Source organism: Cucurbita pepo, chromosome LG01 (assembly GCF_002806865.2).
Source record: "Cucurbita pepo subsp. pepo cultivar mu-cu-16 chromosome LG01, ASM280686v2, whole genome shotgun sequence".
In the NCBI taxonomy this organism is placed as follows: Eukaryota; Viridiplantae; Streptophyta; class Magnoliopsida; order Cucurbitales; family Cucurbitaceae; genus Cucurbita; species Cucurbita pepo.
Window position 1 is genome coordinate 18,920,802 of NC_036638.1, and position 25,047 is coordinate 18,945,848.

The following is a 25,047-nucleotide window of genomic DNA, read 5'->3' on the forward strand; positions in this document are numbered from 1 at the left end:
ATATGAGTTTGGTTCTATGAGCAGGGTAACTTCTACTACATATTGAAGCAGCAAGAGCATGATCGTGGAAAAACTGGCTTTCGGTTTAGCATATCTGCCCCATCATAAACCTTGAATTTTGGCGAGGTTTGATAGATATTCAGGTTTGATTGAATTTGTTTCTTTTGCTCAATGACGGTGTCCTTGCTGAGTTATCAGTTTGGACTGGATCAAAATAATAATAATAATAATAATAAGTTTCCTTTTAAACATTTGGGGAAGTGAAAAAGAAAGGAAAAAATAAAAGAAAAAAAAAGAAAACTTTTCTCTTCAACCACGAAGAATAGAAGAATAATATGACTTGTGATGATGTATTGCAACAGGTTATGGAGGTCTCCCCTCGCATTTGGTTTCATCGATCCAAATGGGAGGATGAATTTTTGTAACTCCATCAATGAGATTGGACTATTTTGTTTCATATCCTATATGATTTCTGGTTTTCCTCCACTCCACCAGGTACTTTATGCACACCATTATCAATTTTCTTTTGATAAGAGTCCACGTCCTTTATGCCTCCATTTTTTTTTTTTTTTTTTTTTTTTTTTTTTTTTTTTAGTTTGAATTTTTAAAATGTAGAATTATGTTATAAAATTGATGTATTATATTATAAAATATTTATTATATAATAATAACTATCAGAATTTATATTTTAAATTGTGCTCATAAAATTAGTTAATAACAATTTATATTCAAAGTTGATGACTATATTTAGTTTTATGGTACAAAAAGTTATTATCAAACTCATTTTTTAATNCTAATTCGATAAGGAGACAACTTGGAAATAGTTTACTTTCTTCTCTAAAATATACTTTGAAGGTTGATAAGAGGAATTCTGCAGGGAGGCCAACTAGAGGATATGCTTTTGTTTCTACTAGTCAAATTGGTGGCCTCGCACCTGATCACCGGAGCTTGCGCTTTGTGCGACAGGTTTTCATCATTTCCTTTTGGTTCTCTTGTAACAATAAAAGACTTTCCCCAGCTTTTGTGTAGTTATCGATTTTCTGTTCCCATATTTTAACAGGAATTTGATCTACGTTATGCCATTCCTCTCGGCTTTGATCGTGCTGCCATGAACTTTGGAGTTTCTGCTGGTGTTGTCTTGCCTTGGGGAAATGGATTCATGAACAAGCCATCGCCCCTTCCCGAACGCTTTTTCTTAGGTGGTGATTTCTCTCCAGTATGCACCGTCGGAGGCCCAACAACTGTATGGGGTTTTAAGACACGTAGGATGGGGCCAACTGAGCCGAGGCGGGAAGTGAGGGGCGAAAATAATCAGGGTGAAAACAGTGATTCTCCTGGAAGGGATTTTGTCGGAGGGGATCTTGCTGTGACCGCGTTTGCTGATCTTTCGTTCGACTTCCCAANATTACTTATGTTGAAATCAGTTACCACATGAAAATATAAAATGCGAAAATCTCAATTTAAANGTTGAAATCAGTTACCACATGAAAATATAAAATGAGAATATATAAAATACGAAAACCTCCAATATAATTTGAGTTATTTATTCCTTTGGTATGTACGTAGGGTGGTGCCTATATGGTGCAAATTCTCAGCCAAGGGCAATTACAATTTAAAACGCAAGGTGCAAAGTATATGTATTTTCACCTGATGTGTTTGATCATAGCTGTGTGTGTGTCGAGTTCTTGAAACATTCTCCTCTCCTGCCCGGTCGGGTGAGGCTGAAAAACCTTGAATTCAAACACGAGAAGAGATTACAATCACGAAAATGTGTGAACAGATCTATTTAAGAAGCAGAAAGCATTAGAAGAACTCACTAATCATGTTTTCCATCATGGAACTGGGCATTTCTTGAAGACTTGAAAGTTTCTAAAAATTTCTTGGCNTAATCAGGGTGAAAACAGTGATTCTCCTGGAAGGGATTTTGTCGGAGGGGATCTTGCTGTGACCGCGTTTGCTGATCTTTCGTTCGACTTCCCAATTCGCTGGTTAAGAGAACATGGAATCCACGGACACATCTTTGCTGGTGCAGGAAATCTTGCAAAGTTGACTGAGAATGAGTTTCGCAGTTTCTCTTTTCAGAAGTTCTTGGAAACTTTCCGTACCTCAGTAGGAGCTGGGATTGTGCTTCCAACAAGACTCTTCCGCCTAGAGGTCAGTCACGATCTCTGACTTGTGTTTCATTATTTAGATACATAATTTATTGGCCTGGCTCTGATCTCTGTTTTTACGTGTATCCCATGCAATGCCATGCTTGCTGTTTCCTTTTTATTATTCTTCTATCAAACAGAAACAACACCGAAACATCGTTGTAGGTTGCCTTTCGATTTGATTCGTATTTGCTACTCATATATGAGTTTGGTTCTATGAGCAGGGTAACTTCTACTACATATTGAAGCAGCAAGAGCATGATCGTGGAAAAACTGGCTTTCGGTTTAGCATATCTGCCCCATCATAAACCTTGAATTTTGGCGAGGTTTGATAGATATTCAGGTTTGATTGAATTTGTTTCTTTTGCTCAATGACAGTGTCCTTGCTGAGTTATCAGTTTGGACTGGATCAAAAAAAAAAAAAAAAAAAAAAAAAAAAATGATCTATTTAAGAAGCAGAAAGCATTAGAAGAACTCACTAATCATGTTTTCCATCATGGAACTGGGCATTTCTTGAAGACTTGAAAGTTTCTAAAAATTTCTTGGCCTTCTGCAGTTCTTGGTTCTGCCTTGACTTATCCCAATTATGTTCAGCCGCCAATATCTCAATTACTCGAGGCAATGCGTGGTTAGCAGCATGTGTGTCAAGGAATGCGAGACGTGATCTTCTGGCGATGAAATCTACTGCAGATTCACAGTACTCGTGCCGAGCACAGTATGCAACCTCGGCTTCCAAGAAGGGGTAACCATGAGCTAATCGCTTCCCCAAACTCTCATTCTATCATAAAAAAGAAAAAAAACTGGATCAATTCTTGAAAACTGGACTATAAACAGGCTCTACAAGCTAAAGGTCATCATTTTTATAGAATATATATGCCTTTAGCTTCTCCATTGATGTTAAATCTCGAGTTTGCTTTACACCGAATGGTGTGTATCATTGTAACAGTCTAAGTCCACCGCTTGCAGATATTGTCTTTTTTGGATTTTCCCTTGGATTTTCCTTTTTGGGCTTTCCCTCAGTTTTAAGACGCGTTTTAAAAACCTTGAGAGGAAACCCGAACGGAGAAGTCCAAAGAGGACAATACTTGCTGGTGGTGGGCTTGAGCCGTTATAAATGGTATTAGACCCAGACACCTAGCGATGTGCTAGTGAGAAGGCTGAGCCCCAAAGGGGGTGGGCACGAGGCAGTGTGCCAGCAAGGACACTGGTCCCCAAAGGAGGATGGATTGGGGTCCCACATCGATTAGAGTAGGGAATGAGTGTCAGCGAGTACGCTGGGCCCCGAAGAAGGGGGATGGATTGTGAGATCCCACATCGGTTGGGGAGGAGAACGAAACATTTTTTATAAGGGTGTAGAAATCTCTCCCTAGCAGGCGGTTACAATCATTTTATAGAATATATATGCCTTTAGCATTACACCATTACACCCTAGCAATGTATAGAGAGAAACACAAATCATTTTATAGAATATATATGCCTTTAGCATTACACCATTACACCCTAGCAATGTATAGAGAGAAACACAAACCTGGGCTATAGCAGCCACTCTTTCAGCTAAAACACCATACGCTTGTGATAAATGTCTTGCAGCTGCAGTATCCATAACGCCGGGGACAACTTTACCTCCAAGAGTCGTCTTCTTCATACGTAAATATTGTTGAGCTAAGACAGTAAAATATGCAGGTTCCCATCCATCTCCACCAACTAGCCGCAGCTTGTCAGTTACACATTCATTTGTTGGCTTCAGCTTTCCAGACTTTATGGCTGCACTAACAGCATCTTCTGCCATGCTGAAACCAGTTCCAATCAGAACTATAATTGTGGTAAAAAAAAGAGTATGAAGACCGTATAGACCAGATAATTTTAATCACAGCCAAGATAATAGTACCCCCGATAAGTAGTCCATTTCCCACCAGTAATTGTGACAAATCCAGGATAATCTTCACAAACAACATGTTCTCTTGAAACATTCTCGGTACTTTTAGCTGACGGATCTATAGCCAAAGGACGAATACCACTCCAAGCTGAGAGAACATCTGTTCGCCGCACCTAAATTTCCAAAGGAATTGGGTTTGGGTTCCAATGAAGACTATATAAAACGAATGAAATAGAATCATAATTGTCTGTCTAGTGCAAGTGAAGCTAACTAGAACAATATAAACAACTTTTCAGGGACTAGAGAGGACTTGAACATTGAAATGTATACATAATCCATAAATTATCCATCAGGCACAATCCGAACCTATTAAGCAGTTAAAATGATATCACTAATCAACATGTGTAACAGGTGACTATTAGTTCCAAAGATCGACTACAAAACAGATAATAAACGACCGTCTGAGTTATCTTTGAACTTATTATCCTTCACATGCAAACTAGGTGTAAAGAGGAGTCAGATACTAAATCTAAAGAACTCTGAGATCTCACATCGGTTGGAGAGAGGAACAAACCATTTCTTATAAGAGTGTGGAAACCTCTCACTAGCAATCGCATTTTAAAAATCTTGAAAGGAAGTCCAGAAGGGAATGCTCAAATACGACCCTTGGACAATATCACTAAAGCAAACCCAAATTCTTTCAACTGTTTCGAAACTTAACACAGACATTCATACAAGCAAATTATATTGAAAAAGAACAAGAAAATTGTAATTTTCACCCAACTAGAACAAAGCAGGTATTCTAATCAATCAAATACCTTTTTTGGTAAGAATACAGAATCACATACCTTCACGTTAAGGTAACCAGAGATTGCATCCAGTATAAACTGGATTTCATCCTCGTGAGGCTCAGGAAGCATAGTGATGTCTGCGTTGGAATCTGTGGTTCCAGCAACCGTTCGTCCTAACCATGGCAGCATAAAAACCACACGCCCGTCCTTAGTCATGGGAACAATTAGACCCATTCCTTCGGGAGAATAATAATCAGGGAGAACCACATGGACACCACAGCTGGGACAGATCACAGCCACTGCCTCTTTATCAACCATCTTTCTCACTGAATCACAAAATGGTCCAGCAGCATTGACAATCACCTTTGCATAGGTATCAAACTCTTTACCTAGAACAAATAAATAGTTAGTGAGGATCAGATAAATAAAAGGAATGTATAAGCCAGTCTAGACTTTTATTCATCATTCCAATACTTGCTCATTTGTGTAATTTCAACTAGCATCTACTGTCATCTTACTATGTCAATTATGCCGAACACAAACCCATGTGAAACCTTAATTCCTGTTGAGGATGGTTGTTAGAGGAGTCTCACATCGACTAATTAAGAGGTTGATCATGGGTTTATAAGTAAGAAATACATCTCCATTGGTACGAGGCATTTGAGGTATTTTGGAAAAATAAAAAAACAAAGTCACGAGTGTTCATGCTCAAAGTGGACAATATCATACCATTGTGGAGGTATGTGATTCCTAACATGATATCAGAGTCATGCCCTTAACTTAGTCATGTCAATAGAATCCCCAAATGTCGAACAAAGAAGTTGTGAGCTTCGAAGATATAGTCAAAAGTGATTCAAGTGTTGAACAAATGGTGTACTTTGTTTGAGGGCTCCAGAGGAGTCGAGCCTCGATTAAGAGGAGGTTGTTGAGTGCTCAATAGGCCATAGGGGAGGCTCTATGGTGTACTTTGTTTGAGGGAAGGATTGTTGTTAGAGGAGTCCCACATCGGCTAATTAAGAGGTTGATCAAGGGTTTATAAGTAAAAAAAGTATCTCTATTGATATAAAGTCTTTTGGGAAAATCAAAAGCAAAGCCATGAGAACTTATACTCAAAGTGGACGGTATCATACCATTGGGGAGGTACGTGATTCCTAACAATTCCATCTTCCAACAAGAGATTATTGCAGGGATCTAAAATCAATATAGGAAATTGATCAACAAACAATAGTGTTTCTAGGCTTCTAGACATGAGTTCAAGATGATAATTTGACTGAGCCCTCTGTTCTCAACTGATGTCCAATCCTTCAACAGTAATTGCCACAAGGCAACAAAAATCAAGTGGGGAAAGAGTACGAAGAAACTTTTTTCTTTTCTAATCCTGAAAATTCCAATTCAAGTAAAACTAAAAGCACCCACATGAAACTGCCCAGAAAAATTCAATAGAACTGGAAAAAAATAAAAGGGGCTTCCAAAAAACTCAACTCAGATATAGAAGATTGCATTAGATGTGATTGGCACCTGACAAATTGTCACGAATCCGCGCACCAATAATTCGATCACTACCCTCATCCTTCAAAAATCCCACAACTTCAGCATAGTTAAGCACCGCCGCACCAGCCAGAGCGGCAGTACAAGCCAGCCCCACATTAACCCGCGAGTCATTCATCTGCCCATCGTAGTACACCACAGTGCCTTTCAAACTTCTTCCCTGGCCGTTCGTAGCCAGGGTAGGGAAGAGCTCCACAGACTCTCGAGCGGAATAGTACCTTGACAAGTGTAAGAGGCAAGGACCAGAAACAAAATCGTGCATCTTCAACCCAATCCAATAGTAAACGACCTCGAACCAGTCAAAACACGGCGTCATACACGGCAAAACATGGCATAGATGTGGTGCATTTTCGATGAACTGCTTTCGCTCTTTAAGCGCATGAAACACCAGTTTAAGCCCCTTATAATCCAAATTAAACACTGCGTTCTCCACATACCGCACGCCTGAGAACGAATAGAAGGAATTTCAGCTTCCATTAACTCAAAAACGGAATAAATCTTAATCCTAAATCGACATTCGGTCCATTCGTATCCAAAATTTGAACAAATGAACAACAACAGAACTTCAGATTCTTTAAATTCACAATACCTCCATGAATGAGCTTCGTCGAACGCGAAGACGTACCGGAACCGAAATCCTCGCGCTCAACGAGGCCAACACGAAGTCCACGAGTAACAGCATCGAGGGCGACGCCACAGCCCGTAGCGCCTCCGCCGATGACGAGAATGTCAAAAGGATTTAAAGAACTAGCCCCGATCAGAGCCGACTCCTGGACTGATCGCCGCGGAACGACTGCAGTTGGATCATTTATCTTACTCCTGTAGGATTCAAGCGCCTGATCACTGGTACCACGGTCATTGGAGGAGAGAGAATGCTGAAGAATAATGGAGCCGCCAGCTGCGGTGGCTACGACGGCGACGGCGACGGCGAGCTTACTCAGCCGTGAGACGGTGGCCATGATGGCTGTGACTCAGACACAGGATTAGCGGGAAAAAAAAAAGGGGACGATACCGTGGCTTGAAAGGGACTCGTAATGAATTTATGAAAATAAATATAAATATAAATAAAATAAAATATAAAGAGAAAAGGAATATATTATCGTGATAAGCATGCAATGAAATTTTATTTTCTCTTATTTATTTATTTATTTTTAACTAATTTCTATATTAAATATATATATTTTAATTCAAGTGATGTTTTCCGTGGGTTTAAAGTTATTTTGAATATAATTTTGTTATTATCGATAAATGCTAAAATTCACAAACTACAAAGTTAATAATAAAAGTTTATTATTTTATTATTTTATTATTTTATTATTTTATTATTTTATTATTTTATTATTTTATTATAGTCCTTAAAATTTTCAATTATTTATATCAATTTATTAGTATTATGCTACACAAATTTATTATAAACTTCTTTTTAATATTATTAGGGTGAAATTATATTAAAAAGTTTCAAATAAAATATGTATTTCACTCTTATTATTATTATTATAATCATTGTAAAATCAAATAAAGTACATTGGGACAATTTAAAAATGATTATGAAAAGGGATAAATTTAAATATTTATTAGAAGATGAAGAATAGTGTGATTAAAAGAATCAAATAAATATATAATGAAAGTATAGGTAGCCTTAAAATAAGGAATATAATTAAAAAATATGGAAAAGAGATAAAAATATGAATAAAACTTAAAAGATGGACTGTGAAGGAAATATTACATGCCAATTTTACATTTAAAACATAATAAATAAATTAGATAGACAATTAATGTTTTTTTCTTTTTTTTTTCTAAAAACTATTACCTAGTCGGTCAAGATTCGTCATTAAAGGCATAATAAAACAAAACACATTGGAAAAGCGTCTACAGGTAAAGCATCTTATCCATATAATTGCTTGTCACCTACGCTTTGCCATCCATTCAAATTTTACGAACCAAAGTAATGGTATCATGATAAAAGAGTTGACGAAAGGGGATGAGCCAAACAGGGAGTCTACGGGAGGGGTTTCATCTAACAGAGACTCTTGGAACAGTTGGAGTAATCAATATCCAAGTAAGTGTACTGGGGACCGTCATATTTGAACTCGTGACACAAGGATTTTCAGCCTGTCGATTCGCTAGTTCATTGATAGACGAAATTCTCTCTTTATTATCTCGTGCAAAAATGCAACAAATGATGAGTTTTGTTGTGTTCTCACGAACCATGGGAACGTCGAGATCCCAAAGGAGCAAAAGACGGTTTTATAACGAATGTGTGAATTTTAACTAAATTATATGTATTCAATTGAAACTAAAAAAAAACTATAGAGGTATAAAATTAAAACTAAGAACCAAATTATTTTAGCAAATTGATAATAAAAATAGAAGAGATTGTTAAATAAATAATTGCAAGGTTGACCTGATGAACCGGTGAAAGGCATTTGGAGTTTTGAATATTCTAGGCATCGAATTAAACTTTTCATATTGTTTTTTTCTTAAGGAGAAACCTAAGTAATGTTTCTATCAGTCACAGCAAACATAGTCTATAAATGCAGCATATGGTTTAAAGGGGAACGAATGTTTCACCATTTTCATCTCTGTTTAACGTTACACTTCAAACTGAAAATACCAACAAGCCAAAGCAAATAACAAAGCCGAACACTGCCCGACTTGCCAAAACTATACACGGATCACACCGGGGCAAGCTGTTTTGTTTTTTTTGTAAAATAAGCTTCGGCTGATAAAATAATTCATGTCGCAGCTGAGTTCCGATCATGATGAAGTGGGTCGTGGCAATCGCTTCGCAATCTCCTGTCAAACCAAATAGAGAAGAAATGGTTGAACTCGAAATGTATTTGAACTGAAACAGTTGAAGGAATCTACAAAGCCATGGATTTTTATTGACCCCTCTAGAGATGAGTGATATACATTCCAAGAGAAACTTTAGATGGAAACGAACTAGGGTCTCATCGAGTGAGCACGACAACTATGGAACATCGTCACATAAATCAAGCAGGGAAAGTATGTAATCAAAGGAAAAGAAGATATGAACAAAAAAGACCATGACATTGTTTTTTTTTTTTAAATCCAAATTATTTGCTGTTTCATAAAGCGTCTAGTAGAAGCACAAATTAGAGAGAGGGACGTAAAATAAAACATGCACCACAGACGAATTTGACTGTGGGAAAAAAGCATTCGAATCCAACAAACAATAAACAACAAATCAGCGAAGAGCTAACAGTCAGAAAATTTCCAATCGAAATTGTTGTACTTGTTCATTCAGATGTTCACCTCTTAAAATATCCCATATACGTAGGTGGGAACAAGTGAAGGAGTCAGATTTATGGTGCGGTGTGGGGAACAGGTGAAGNTGTTTCATAAAGCGTCTAGTAGAAGCACAAATTAGAGAGAGGGACGTAAAATAAAACATGCACCACAGACGAATTTGACTGTGGGAAAAAAGCATTCGAATCCAACAAACAATAAACAACAAATCAGCGAAGAGCTAACAGTCAGAAAATTTCCAATCGAAATTGTTGTACTTGTTCATTCAGATGTTCACCTCTTAAAATATCCCATATACGTAGGTGGGAACAAGTGAAGGAGTCAGATTTATGGTGCGGTGTGGGGAACAGGTGAAGGAGTCAGCTTTATGGTGTCGCACCGCAGAACCTTTATTCTAATGGTGGTGGATGGTAAGAGGTGGTGGAATAATTCCGTTGGTGGAATAATTCCTTGTCGAAAGAAAAAATCTATATTTGACAGAGTAGAAAGCAACGTGCGACTTGAAGGACATGATTTACTGTGGATTCTTACGCCCACCATTTTATATTATATAGGAATGAAGATGCTCTTGACTCGACATTGTTTGTAGATGGGATGACCTGTTACATGCTAGAGCTTATCGAGAAGAATTAAGTTTCTTTTTTTAAGATTTAGAAAGAAAAAAGTCAATTATCCATTCAATATAATATTGAATGAATGCTCGAGCACTCAGATACTTTCATGAGTCCATATACAAAGTATCTTCCTCCTCCGAGCTCGAGTTATGGAAGAAGGAACCGAGAAGAAAGTATCAACAACAACAGGTTTTATTACGGAACAACTCATGATGTCTTTTGCTTATGTTCAATATATAATGACGGAGTTGAAGACAAGATATTCATATGAGAAACCACACTTTAAGGGTGGCATTGATCAATCATGACAATATAGAATCACCAATAGAAACCTAAGATGAACGTTCAAACAGCACGAAAACCGATTCGACACTTTATGGAGTTAGAATAATGTTAGACACAACCAAACCACCAGCAAACAGCTGGGGTGTTCCAACTTCACACCTAGAGGAGTTCAACACTATCACCAATAGAGAATTGGTCAACTACAAAGAATATCATTAAGTTTACTGGTTATGACAATGAATTAAACAACACTCAGCAATATTCAAATATCATTCACATGCACTATAAAAACACGGGCGGCAGAAAATAATAGAACTGTTTAATACTACTCTGCCTACAGTGGATATCACAAAAATAGCTATACACAATGGTCTACCTCAAAAAGGCAACTATGAAAGTAATAATAAAAGGATACAATCAGGAATACCTCAAACAGCTCATTTATATTATCTGCAGTCTTAGCAGATGTCTCAATAAAGAACATTCCATTCTTCTCTGCATACTCAGTCCCATCCTTCAAAATTGAGACATAATTATCTCAAATTAGTGAATTTTAAATACTTTTTGCCCATTTTGTAAAAACAAAACAAAGAATAAATAGAGAAGATGGGAGAAGTAAAATGCATTCGATCGAATAACACTGAATTTACCTGAATGGATACTTTCCTTTTCTCTTGGAGATCAGCTTTGTTACCGACCAATGCCAAAATGATATCAGGGCTGCCATGCTTTTGCAGCTCCTGTAAGTGTCCAATACGAATCGTGAAGATTGTGATTAGTTAAAGGATAACCAGCTGAAAACGAACACATTAATGAAGGCGTTGTTTAGGTTTTTCCCTCTTGAAAAATCATGGCATACATTCAAACAATCCCCTTTTCTATGATTTTCTACTCAAAATAGGACTGTACTTTGTTAACATGATCAGCATTCATTGATTTGAAGCCAGAAAACGTATAATGAAAAACTGTATTGTCTCCAATGGAAACTTCCATAACAGCACTTTTTTTGTTGGAAACTGATTAACAAAGAAGACCCATAAAAAGAAATGATTGCTTATCAAGAGGCAAAGATGTAACACAAGGTCGACAAGGTTATCCACAATTTTCTTAAAAGAGTAGCGCAAGGTTAACCAGAATTTTAATAAGCACACATCATAATCATATTGCCTGTAACACTTACAAGGGAACAGATAAGTAGCGAAACATGTAGTTATCTGGTGATCTATCCATAGATTAAAAAGAATTCCATTCGTTTCATATTTGGCCATTAGTGAGTAGCAGCTCAATTAATGAGGAATTGCCTCATAGGTTTTGCTTCCTTTCGGCATAATGGCTATGAAAGCAGGAAATATAGTACATGTACAAAATCTAATTTATCATTTTAAAACATACCTTAACCCAATATTGAGCTTTGGCAAAGGAATCAGAGCTTGTTATATCATATACGATAACTGCAACTGCAGCACCTCGATAGTAAAGTGGAGCTAATGCAGCATACCTAAATCAAGAGAGAACAACATTGATAACATCTAGCAAAAATAGCTCCGGTAAACATGAATCAAACTAGATAAGGTCTACCAATGTAATAGCCCAATCCCACTGTCAGCAGGTAGTCCTCTTTGGTCTTTCCCTTTTGGGCTTCTCCTCAAGGTTTTAAAACGCGTCTACTAGAAAGAGGTTTCTACGCCCTTATAAGGAATGCTTTGCTCCCCTCTCCAACCAAAGTGGGATCTCACAATCCACCCCCCTTGGGGACCAGCGTCCTCGGTGGCACACCGCTCGGTGTCTGGCTCTAATACCATTTGTAACATCCCAAGCTCACCACTAGCAGATATTGTCCTCTTTGGGCTTTTCCTTCTGGGCTTCTCCTCAATGTTTTAAAACGTATTTACTATGGAGAGGTTTCCACACCCTTATAAGGGATGTTTCGTTCCCCTCTCCAACCAATGTGAGATCTCACAACCAATCACAATATAGTTGCTTGCTAGAAGTTAAAAATACACCATAGAGGATAGCTACTAGAGATTTAGATAATCCTACCTCTCTTGCCCAGCGGTGTCCCATATTTCAAACTTCACTGTTGTAGAATCCTGTAAAGCAATCGTTTGTGACAGGAATGATGCCCCAACAGTTACCTGAATTTTCTCAACAAACATTTCTAATCAAAAGATTGTAATCACTTTGGGAATGAAATGATCAAGACATAAATTTTTCGTTTCAAGCATCAATTTATTTTAAGAATTTATGGACTGCAATATAATCCTGACCTTAGATGTTGGATCAAACTGACCACGAACAAAGCGAAGAACAATACAGCTTTTACCAACGCCAGAATCACCCAGCAGGACAAGCTGCATAAGATATCATAAAAACTTTTAAGCTTTCTAAGCAAGCACTTATCTGACGTATTGGCATATCTGTAACTTCAAAAATCATTAAATTCAAAGCAAAAGCATAAGAACAGGCAGCCATTTGGTAGCTTCTTAAATACCTTGACGCGCAAATTCTTTGAATCAGCTGCACTATTCTCTGGATTAACCCCACCCGATGGCCCAGAAGCTCTGTCTGTACAATAAACTCCTCAAAAATCAACAAACTCGACATAAAATCCCATCAGAAAAAGTAAAAAATTGAAAGATACCTAAGATAAAACCCACCGAACCCTAATGTCCCCATTAACGAAACAACAATGATAAAAATAATCAAGGAACCAAGAGAACTCCATAATTAACAACGTAGAACTAACCACACAATCAACCTCTTCAATTTTCAATACACTCTTTGATCAGACTTAAACAGACAAATAAAGAATCGAAAACCCCTAAAAAAAAGCTGAAGCAACGAAATTCGGGATTTGAAAATACCTGGGACAGAGGAGGAGCAACCCATAGCGATCAAGGGTATATGAAATACCCGAGCCAAGGAATTTGCTGTTAATTGAACTTTCGTGGAGTCTACTGAGCAATTTTCTGCAAAAGAGAAGAAGAAACTTGCGCCCTCGGGACTGGTTCGTTAATGGCTGTCAAAGTTTTCCCATTATTTCACAACCCAACTTTCAATTGAATGGCGAAGGCGAAGGACATCGTCTCGGCCCGATTCAAAACGACATGTCGGATTCACAAGACCCGAACCGAATCCGATACGCCAAAGAAAAGATAAGCCAAATGGGCCAGGAAATGAATGGGCCAATTGGGCCGGACTTCTACATAGGTCGTAGGTGATTCCTTTTATTTTATTTTATTTTATTTTATTTTCTTTAAAAAAAAAACCTCCTAAAACAATCATAATTTCATTTTCTAAAAAATTACCAATACACAATGAAAATTAATAATATATATTTATTTATTTATTTATTTATTATAATTTTATTTAATTCAACGGTTAAAAAATAAAATTTTAGATGTAATTTTTAATTAAAAAATATTTTACCCCTTCACATTTTACTTTTATACAAAAATATATAAATTAATTAATTAAATACATCACTATCCGAACTTATCCGAACTAATCCACTCCAGTCGAGTTGGGTTGGGTTAGATTCATTATTTAATAATGGTTATTTGAAAAATGTCTCGACTCAACCTTTAAACTCAGGGAAAATAATAAATATTTTATCCCTCAATCTTGAAGTTGAAGGCCCGAGTACATGGCCATGACAACTTTGTCGCACATAAATTATTTATTGAAAGTTTTCTAAACCACAAAAATTTGGCTGGTTTTTGTTTCGTTAGAAAATTTGAACCTGTCCACTTTAGATTAGTTGTTTCCTTTTTTAAAACGTCTATTATTGATGGTAGATAAGCCTACTTTCATGTAGATAAGCTTATCTTATACTATTTCGATAGAGTTTGACCTGGAAAATATGGATCATAACTTATTGACGAGTACGACGTGCTTCATTGCTTTAGAAGATAAACTAAGCTTTTGTTTGATATGAATACGACGCTCAATTTCTTGTTTGATGTATGAAAATCAACCAACTGATGTATTTAACTCGTTTAGACCTAGGAAGTAGCATTGTCTTGTCAACTCATATGTTCTCTAGTCACATCGACGTTAAAATTTATGTTCTTAGTTACGTAAGAAAAAAAACTCAGGAAAATAGTAAGAAATATGACATAACAATATACGTTCATTTACGGCCATGAAAAACTAAATGGTTTGAAAAAATTCGATCACTTAAAACCTAACTCAACCAGTACGATTGAATAAGTTTTAAAAAGTTCTAACTTAGTCCAACCCTACCCACGAAAACCCCTAACGCCGTACATAGAGTGAGAGAGAAGATCCAAGCTCGAACTCACACGACAATGATGAAAATCAAGAGTTAGGTAACTTTCTATCTATAACATGTCGCGTTTAGAACGTGTAAGAACTCGGGTCACAAATTGGGATAAGTTTTAAAAAGTTCTAACCTAGTCCAACCCTACCTCTGAACACCCCTAACGCTGTACCGAGAGTGAGAGAGAATATCCAAGCTCGAACTCACACGACAATGATGAAAATCAAGAATTTGACAACTTTCAATCTACAGCATGTCGCGTTTAGAACGTGTAAGAACTCGGGTCACAAATTGGGATAAGTTTAAAAAAGTCCCAACCTAGTCCAGCCCTACCCCCGAACACCCCAAACGCTGTACCGAGAGTGAGAGAGAATATCCAAGCTCGAACTCACACGACAACGATGAAAATCAAGAATTTGACAGCTTTCTATCTATAATATGTTGTGTTTAGAATGTGTAAGAACTCGAGTCACATCACGAGAAGTTTTGGCTCCACGTCGAACACGGAAAATTAGAGTTTGACAACGAGCGAGAGAGAGAGACGACGCGGACAAGGTCGAGTGGACAATCCAACTTCCTTTAATTTAGGGGACAACAACATCTAAAGGATAAGGAAAAAATGGGTCATAGTAAGCTCAAACAATTTGGACAAACTTGCTTTTTTTATTGCAATCCTCAAATCTTTTCAAAACCTAATCTTCAAACTGTGGGAGTGTTTTGGTGGTGGGCTTATACTTTTTATTATTATTATTATTATTATTATTATTTTCAAGGTGAATGTTCTAACTGTTCTTGATCTTTTGTAGATGGGGATTTGATGACGTGTCTACTTTGTGGACCGTCGAATTTTGTGAGATCGATAAATTTTTAGTTTTTAATTTCCAATCCTCTCGATTAAGTTATTGCGAATTTCTCGTTGGATGAGATTTTTCTAGTCAAAAAGCTTTCGTTACAATTGCAGTCTTGCGACAACGGGCTAGTGATTGTGCAGTACTTATTCTAACTCTGGGAACAAGTCAACCGTGAGAAATTTGGATTTTGCGGATAATGTCAACGCATGCTCGAGTCTCGAGTTATGTTTGAGAAAAATGTTTTAGAAAACCCGAGTATGAAAATAAGGTAAAAGCGAGTAGGTAACAACAAGAGTTTTGATAGCTTATAACTCGGGTATGAAGAAGTGACAAGTAGTCTCTATATAGTACATTTTGAGACATTTTAGTTCTATCGGGTGTAGACATGATTTTGGTGACGGGTCATACACATTAGAATTCAGTAAAAGAAAATGCGATTTGGCAAACATAGACAAAGATGTAACTATTTGAAGACATTGATGAAAAGGCAAACAAAGACAAAAGGTTGAATGAAAGAGAGAGGCATTGGCATTGGCATTGGCATTGGCATTGCCTTAGCCATGCAAGTTCAAAAAGCTTGATTAATGAGGTGTGGTGTTTGGGATTTGTTGATTAGACCATCCCACTTTTTAGGGGACACTACAACTTGTGTTCATTCCGAAACAAATGGGTCCTTCCATATCCTCTCCTTTCAGTGTCACCGTACCAATTCAAGCACAGTGCTAGTAGATATTATTCTATTTAAACTTTTCAAAATACGTCCGTTAGGGAGAAGTTTTCTCGTTCCCCTCATTTCACAATTCATCCCTCTTGGGGGCCCAACGTCCTCGTTGACACACTACTCGGAACTTAGCCCTGATACCATTTGTAACAGCTCAAGCCCACCGATAGCAGATATTGTCCTCTTTGGATTTTCCCTTTTGAGCTTCTACTCAAGGTTTTAAAACGCAGCTGCTAGGAAGAGGTTTTCATTTTAGTTAGGGTTTCTTCACAACTACATAAATTACTAATTTTCTATACTTCCATTTTAGTTAGGCATTTGCAATAAGGGCCCGATAAAAAAAAAAAAAAAAAAACCCCNTAAAACGCAGCTGCTAGGAAGAGGTTTTCATTTTAGTTAGGGTTTCTTCACAACTACATAAATTACTAATTTTCTATACTTCCATTTTAGTTAGGCATTTGCAATAAGGNGCTAAAGGAGAACAAGAAACGAGGAGAGAAGAAAAGAAGCTTGGTCGAATCCCACGCCCATGGTTGACCCATCGTGAAAAGTCTCGCTCAATGTTCCTAAGATCCGTGGAATCTCGATCCAAACCCTGATTTGGTTCACGTTGATCCTAACTCTACGAGGAATCCACCAAAACCCTAATTTTGAGATATATAAATATTGTTGTCTCACTCGTATCAATCAAAACTAAGGAGTGGAGTCTGTCTAGTTGGTTATTCAAATATTCAAATTATTTAATAATTAAACTGAAATAAATAAATAAGGCAGAAAATTATATTTCAACCATATTTTAAATATGAGGGGGCGAAAAAATGGTTTGATTTTGTAACGAAATAATAATAAATAAATAAAAACTATATTTGTGGAAAGTAATTAAATAAAGTGGGCCTTGGAAATGGGTTTAGTGTGGGTCCGATGGCGGTTCGATTCGAGTATTTTCCGGTTCAATGACTGGCTCGCTGTTCCAAGGATTCTTCTTGTCGGTTCACAGTCCCATTATAAAATTAATTTCCCAATAAAATAAATATAAAATTCAATAAATAACTATTTTTCTCTAATTGAAAATTTTGAAATTTATATTATTATTATTAGCTTAATTGTGAATAAAACTGAATAATTCCTTTAATTTAACTTTTTCGATTTTCCACAATAATTAAGTAAATATTAATTCAGAAAAAGAGAAAAAAAAAATCCCTAAAATTGTTCAAAAATATTTATATAAAAAGAGAAAATCAAAATTATGTAATGANAGGGTTAAGGGTCGGCGTAGTAATGCCAGCAGACGAGCATGACGACACATCGGCGGAGGATGTAAAACCTTGCTCTCTGTTCCTTAACAAGCAAACTGCATCTCTGCTTAAACGACGCCGTTCCCGATCTCCTCCTCCTACTACTGCAGCAGGTTGAAGACGATGAGCCTCTCACTTCCCTCTTGCACAGCCTTCTTCTTTCTTCCATCATTTTTTTTGGCCTTTAATTCCGAAAATGCCCTTCTCTGTTCTTCCACAAATATGGGTTTTAGAGAGAGAAAGTTAAGAGAGAGAGAGAGATGGAGGGAGGATTTTGGAGCTCTGAGGGGGAGACTTTATACTACTAACACATGGGTTTTGGAGAAAATAAACCCTTTTTTTATTATTAAAAATCTTTTTTTTTTCTCGAGATTTTCATAAAAAAAATAATAATCTAAATATGTCTTATGGGTCGGGAGAAATAACAAAACATCCTTTATAACAGTATAGAAACCTTCCACTAACAGACTTGAAAGCCTTGAGGGCAAATAGGACAATATATACAAGTAGAGAATTAAAAAATAATAATCTAAATATGTCCCACTGATTCGGAGAGGAGAACAAAATACTCTTTATAAGAGTACGGAAACCTTCCCCTAACTGACTTTAAAGCCTTGAGTGGAAGCCCGGAAAGAAAAGGGTAAAGAGGACAATATCTATAATAATATAAATATGTCCCACTGGGAGAAGAGAACATAACACCCTTTATAAGAGTGTGGAAACCTTCCCTAACAGGTTTTAAAGCCTTGAGTGAGAGCCCAGAAAAGAAAAGGGTAAAGAGAACAATATCTACTAACAGATAATTAAAAAATAATAATCTAAAATATGTCCTACTGGTCCTGGTCCGGAGAGGAGAACAAAACACCTTTTGTAAGAATGTGGAAGCAGCCTTCCCCTAATCGACTTTAAAGCGTTGAGTGAAAACCCGAAAAAAAAAATGCAAAAAGGACAATATCTACTAACTGGGAATTTGGGGCGTTACAGGATTGGTTGTTTTTTATAATGGGGTGAAAACATAAAAGAAAGTAAATGCTCGATATATACAAGATCGAATGTGGACTACGCTACGATGATGTTGACTAATTGATATATATATATATATATAATTGGTGTTCATTGTATGGGTGCTTGGACACGGTCGGTCCAAGGAGGGATGGAATTAAAAATTATTTTTTGAAAAATGTGAAAAATCTTATGAACCCTAACGTATATAAACTCTACTACCAAGGAAATACACCGCGTCGGTCACAAAATCATTTAATTTTTTATTTTATGCATTAAAAAAAATAATTTTAAATTATTAAAAGTATTTTGAATATGATTAAAAAAATTAATTTCAAAATCACTTAACTTCATTTCCTAATTAAAATATTTTAAATTTTAATTTTAATTTTTTAGACCCAAATCTTAAAAACCTTCCACTAATAATTATATCGAATTTTTATAATTTTATTGCTACAATTTATTCTTAAATTGATATTTGTCACGATGAAAAATGAATAATACTTTAAAAAAACACTATATATTTATTTAATTAAGTTTAATATCGACTTAATTAATTTATATTATAAAATTGATAGCGTGATCATAGACAGAATTAAACTATTTAAATATTATTGCAATTAAATATAGTTTAATTTTTTTAAAATCCCATTCACATCGTCCTCATTAACTAATATTCCTTTTTCTTTTCAGTTTTCATTATTGAATTCCCAATATTGCCCTCGTCATACCAAGATAATGAGGGGTAGAAATGTAATTGGACAAGATCTTAAGAACAAGAGGCGAAGATTTGCATCAAAGTGCTCAAAGATATTCTTTGTTTGGTTATAATTATGGTTTTTTTGAATCCAAATTTTGACCACTCAAACCTGTGGGCCCATGTCTTTCCAACTCCCACACCCGCACGTGTGAACAGGTTTGATTTTTATTTTATTTTATTTTTCTTTTTTCCTCTCATGAAATGTGAATGCAATTTTTTTTGTTTTACCAAATAATAAATCTTCGTGGGTTTTGTTTTTTTTTTTTTAATTTTTTCAACGATCGAAATTGGAAATTGGGGAATTATAAATTTTATGAGTAGAAAATGAGAAGTACATGAATGAACTGAGATTACATCCAAATGAGAGTGATCATAAAAATAGGATGACTAAGAAATTGTGAAAGCAAATGAAATTACTACATATACCAACAAAGTGTACTTTCTTTTTCAGTGGCTCAATGATAGGAACTTCTTGGTTAAGTGTGCTTTGTTTCGAGCAATTTTATGTTAGGTGAGCTTCTAGGAATTTTCATATGATGCATGTTAGTGAGGATAGAGTATGCTAAAAGGACTTGTGTTGGTCTGTGGGGATAACTTTCATTCTTAAAAGGTGAGAAGTGGGTAATATGACCATGTCATAGGAAAACATCGGGGCCATCAAGTACCGAATCCAGGACATGAGTTGTTACAGTGTCATAACAAAAGAGATAAAACGAAAACTTCAGCTTAAGCTCAAGTTCCTTGGTCAAATTCATATGAATCCAACGAGCCGTGATCTTTGTGATCCCATTTTAGCCCAGTTCTTGTCTTTTTCTATTTTGCCTTAATTTGAAAAGGAATCCCTAAAAACCCTAAAAAGGGTCATAAATACTCATTAGTAAACTCTTCCTAACTATTAAATTCTCGACACTAAATTTCTTATCAGAGCCTAATAGATATCTACAAGTATTTATTAACGATATCGAACCATTACCCTTTAATCTTTACAAGGGTAATTTAGTCTTTATAAACTAATTTATTATTATTATTATTTACGTCAAATAATATAATAAAAATAAAAATAAAAATAAAATAAATAAATAAATAAAGAAACTCCCATGAAATTTCGTGAAGGAAAAGGAAGATTCAATTTAAAAGTCTTTTTTTATTATTATTTAATTTCATAATATATTTATATTTTCCAAAGAAATTAAATTAATTACACTACATAATCTAATAATTATTTAAACAAATCTTTTAAAAAATAGTAATCATAATAAATTCTCACTAAAAAATCATTTTTTTACTAAAAAAAAAAAAAAGTCAACACTCTCGAGATAGTGGAGTTGTTATAATTACACTTCCAAACTTTCAATATTTTCATTGTCCTCCTAAACTTTCAACTTATTACAATTTAGGCCACAAACATTACAAAAATTTAACAACCACCCAAAAACGGTCAAAATTTTGAATTAGAGAAATTATTAGCAAAGATAGCCCATATATTTGTTTGTGAAGTGGGCCTTGGGCCGACAAGACCTGCAAAATTACCGGGTTGCCCTTGGTCTGGTCCATTTAAACAATTGGGCCTACAACTTGGGCTTGCAAGAACTTCACGACCTTTTTGGGCCCAAACAATTAATCCAATAATATTAAATTAAAAAATTATTATTTACATATTTTTTAATAATTATATAGTTTTATTAATCAAAAGAGTACTAGGTGGGGGAGAGGAATCCTAGGAGCATGTTCATCCCAATTAGCTTAATTATTTAATTTAAAGAATTTTAATTGATTAAAAAGAATAATTAAAAAGCGTCCTAGGTAGCATGTTCCTTTGATCATTAAACCCTAATCCACTTCCATCCCTTTGTCACTCTTTGATTATAAAAATTAATTAAAAAATTATATTATTTAACGTCTGCTCTAGAGACTATAAAAATATGGTTTTTTTTTTAATAAATTATAGGATATTTAGTTTATTTTCACGAATATGTTTTAAAATAATATTTTCGACTGAGTGTTCATTAGGTAGTTGACTTTTGACATTTAGTTTTATTAGGTAATAAATACTTTTGAGCTAAATTAGCTCCCGAGTTAAAAGTACTTTGTTAGCGTTTTCTCATAACCGACACTACTGTATCTTTCTATTTTTTTGAAAAAGACCTTCATATAGCTTTAAAATATAACATTTTCGAGCGTAAAATGGATTTGGTAGTAGAAAAGTGGTCTTAACCCTCACTCGGGATTTATCTTACATGTGCATGATGATAAAACTTTATATTAGTTGAAATCGACTTCGAGTTAATTTAAATTTTTGATCGATTAAAAGAATTAAAAAAATATATGTTAACTACTCAATTATTATGTGAATTAGAAAATTAAAAAGGTTAGAAAGGAGTACAAGGTTGTCGGCCATTATAGAAACATTTATATGTCTTTTTTATTTTTTTAAAGTTAAATAAAAGATGTCATCTGCTTTGTTATGTCCGGCCATATTAATTAATTTATTTTTCCTTTTTTAATTTTATTTTTAAATTAACCTTTAATTAAAAAAAAAAAAAAATAGATGTCTTAACTACTCACCTTCAATTTTATTTTATAAGATTTTAACAAAGGTTTATATTATTTAATTTTTTTTAAAAAAATATAAGCGTTAATATATAATGTTCATATACTCTCGACGAAGTTAAAGATACGAAAATTTTCTCCCGTACCCGTTGAGCTAAAAAAGATATATAATATATTTTTTCCTTAATACACTCCAGGACCTATCAACGCTCATGATAATCAGGTCGGTCATCCATTCATCTAGCTTGCCCTTTGTATAGGTTGAAGCTACCGCTCCCTCGATATTCCTATCAAATCTTCGATTTTCAAGACCGATTCTTTCAACCGCTCAGACATGCATCCCACCGTGCTTCGCTTGCCCTATCTATTAGCGTGCTGACAGGTAGGATTTTATCATTCGTTATGCTTGCTTAAAGAAATTAATTTGAATATCTTTAATTATGTGCGGAACTATACCCCACCCATTTAATTCAAAGAAATGTAACAACCAACCGAATTCATTGAAGGAATCAATCAATAAATGAAAAGAAGCCTCGTTATCCTTAAATAATGGACCATTTTAGTTTAAAACTTTAGTTTAATTAATTATACACATTAATTGGCGTTACATAGTTCAAATGGTCCATCAATATAAATGTAACAGAAAAAGTTTATAGACGGCATAATTACCAAAATTAAACCAACCCGAACACGGTATGGAAGTGGAGAGATTCAAAACCTTTAGCCTCTAAAGAAGGTCGTCATACTCGTTTCTTGATAGACCTAAAGTCTCGAGTCTGCTCGGTAAAAGGAAGCAATTGACTACATAAGTTATAAAGACAAACCCACTAGAGAATGAGAGTTCAAACCTACGACTTGACCAAAAGTCTCGTGTTAGCTAGATACAGGGAAGATCATGAGTATATAAGTTAAAAAGACACGTATGAGACCCTTTTGAGAGAAACCGAACTCAAACCCACATTAGAAGTGAAACATATCGAACCATTATGGAAACATGGATATCTTTTGACCAGATGAGCTATGCTCGGGTCAAGCGTTTTGATATTCTTTAAAATCGAGAGAAAACCCACTAGGGTTTTGGCTTAAATTTGACAAAAAATACAACTACGAAAAAGTTAATGTCTCTAACGAATTGAACGATACTCGGATCGGGAATTCCGGTTCGGATAAAGTAAAGGGAGGGTTTATTATTATATGGCTTTAAAAAAAAAGAAGAATTGACGAAGCAAGGTGGCCCTAACCTGTATGGCAATAGAGCTGGAAAGTAATATAGGACTTGGACTTATAAGAGAAAGAAACAGCTCATATATTAATTTTCATTTAAACTCCTTCCTCTTTAGATAATTTACCTCTCCCACCACAATTTTATTTATTTTTTAGCCCTCTAATATGATTATATATACACCTTAACCCACCAACCTTTTCTCACAAACCCTTCTTCTTCTCCCTAATTGCGAAGAACTTCTCTCTCCTGTTCTTCGTGTTCATCGTGTTCATCGCAGCCATAATTTGCTGGTGCGGCATCATCAAGATTCACAATAAGATTCTTGTTTATTCCAGATTATTTGATTGAGAATCTTGATGATGCTGCATTAGCAATCATTCCATGGCTATTTTGTTTTGGAGGTCTCAAATTTCAAGTTAGTTCTTGTGTTTTTGTGAAAATCTATGAACTTGTTGTTTAGTTTTGATTGTTTTTTTCATATGGGTTTGCTTATTTTGAGCTCTAATCTTCATCCAGGGTGGTTTTTTGTGTTTTTTTTGTTGATTTGAGCTGATGGGTCTCGAGATTTTGAGCTCATGAATGCCCATTTTTTAGGGTTTGGCAATTTTGGGGAAGAGATGGCCATGAAAACGAAGCACAAATTCCAGCTGTTTTTTTGTCCCACATCGGCTGTGTCAACAATTTCGTCCTCAAAAAACCCTATATATATATAATCTTACATTTGCCGGCTTCAATAAAATCAATTTGTACCACAAATATATTATTTATGTCCAATTTTGTAAACCCTAAATTATTTTTTTTTTTTTATTATTTTTTTTTTTTGTTATAAATGGATTTTGAGCGTCGGAACGACGAATTGAATTCAAGTTTGTCATACCGAGGTTTGAATTCTTTTTCGTTTCTGTCAATTTCTATTTCTATGTATTGTTTACTATTGAGGAAAGACACGATGTATTGTTTACTATTGAGAAAAGTCACGATACTTTGACACTATAGAAATGAGAAAGACACCATAGAAATGAGGAAAGACACGATACTGTTGAGGAAAGACACGATACTGTTGAGGAAAGACACCATAGAAATGAAGGAATTTGCAATTTCTTCATCAATTTCGATTTTTCCTTATTTACTCGATGTTTTATTTTATACCAAGTATCAAGACAATTTTGTATTTTGGGGTGACTAGAACAAAAAAGAAATCGTGGTCGGGAAGATTATTGTTTTGAATAAAATTTTAAGCATATTTCAAAATCGTTGTTTTGAATAGATAAAATTTTAAGAATATTTCAAAATCGAACAAGGAAAGAATTTAGATTTTTCTGTACTCTTCACATCCCAAATTTAACTTGTAATAGATTGACGAAGGAAAGAGAAATGAAGAACGAGGGTCTCTAAAGTTTGAATAGATAAAATTTTAAGAACATTTCAAAATCAAGCACGGAAAGAAATTAGATTCTTCTGTACTCTTTACATCCCGGATTCAATGTGTAATAGATCGACAAAGGAAAGAGAGATGAAGAACTAGGGTTTTTTTTATTTTTTTTATTTTATTATTATTATTATTTTTTTTTTAACGAGAGTAAATTTGATTTTTGAAATTTAGAATCAAATTATTAACTTTTGTATAGTTTAACTGGTCACGACATATATAATCTTAGTCTCGGTCAAGAAGTTAGCTCTATAACCTTAGCTCGGTAACGATGTATAATCACTATTTATTTAGAGAGAAAAAAACTAATCGGTCATTTTCCTTACTACGATAACGACATAATGTAGACATCTTTTTGCAATATTTAATTGTAGAGAGAGAAAAACGTCAACCCGAGC

General features: G+C 35.1%; 3 protein-coding genes across 6 annotated transcripts in view; 1 reads left to right on the plus strand and 2 right to left on the minus strand.

Moving 5' to 3' along the window:
- Positions 1–2,560, plus strand: part of LOC111793469 (sorting and assembly machinery component 50 homolog) — a 5,533-nt gene extending 2,973 nt beyond the window's left edge. Inside the window, exons 4-5 of the mRNA XM_023675380.1 lie at positions 1,895–2,154; positions 2,375–2,560. Of these exons, the coding sequence (XP_023531148.1) occupies positions 1,895–2,154; positions 2,375–2,458 (344 nt within the window). The 3' untranslated portion in view covers positions 2,459–2,560. The remainder of the gene's footprint in view (positions 1–1,894; positions 2,155–2,374) is intronic.
- On the minus strand, positions 1,509–7,384 carry LOC111793449 (glycerol-3-phosphate dehydrogenase SDP6, mitochondrial-like). Of its 4 annotated transcripts, XM_023675333.1 has the most exons (8): positions 6,955–7,384; positions 6,336–6,809; positions 4,875–5,206; positions 4,039–4,199; positions 3,679–3,940; positions 2,690–2,928; positions 1,818–1,877; positions 1,509–1,730 (listed from the first exon to the last, which is right to left on the minus strand). In XM_023675333.1, coding segments are annotated over exons 1-8 (1,899 nt in total). In that variant the 5' UTR covers positions 7,325–7,384; the 3' UTR covers positions 1,509–1,729. The 4 variants fall into 4 exon arrangements, with proteins under 4 accessions (XP_023531101.1, XP_023531110.1, XP_023531127.1 ...); XM_023675342.1 differs by having other exon boundaries at positions 1,509–1,877; XM_023675359.1 differs by lacking the exon at positions 1,818–1,877 and having other exon boundaries at positions 2,630–2,928.
- A 1,505-nt stretch (positions 7,385–8,889) lies between these two features.
- LOC111793483 (ras-related protein RABF1-like) lies at positions 8,890–13,595 on the minus strand. Its single transcript, XM_023675391.1, has 8 exons — positions 13,399–13,595; positions 13,026–13,099; positions 12,802–12,885; positions 12,575–12,669; positions 11,927–12,032; positions 11,185–11,274; positions 10,962–11,048; positions 8,890–9,161 (listed from the first exon to the last, which is right to left on the minus strand). The coding sequence occupies exons 1-8, from the start codon at positions 13,421–13,423 to the stop codon at positions 9,123–9,125; spliced, it is 600 nt and encodes a 199-aa protein (XP_023531159.1). The 5' UTR covers positions 13,424–13,595; the 3' UTR covers positions 8,890–9,122.
- Between the last annotated feature and the right edge of the window lie 11,452 nt (positions 13,596–25,047).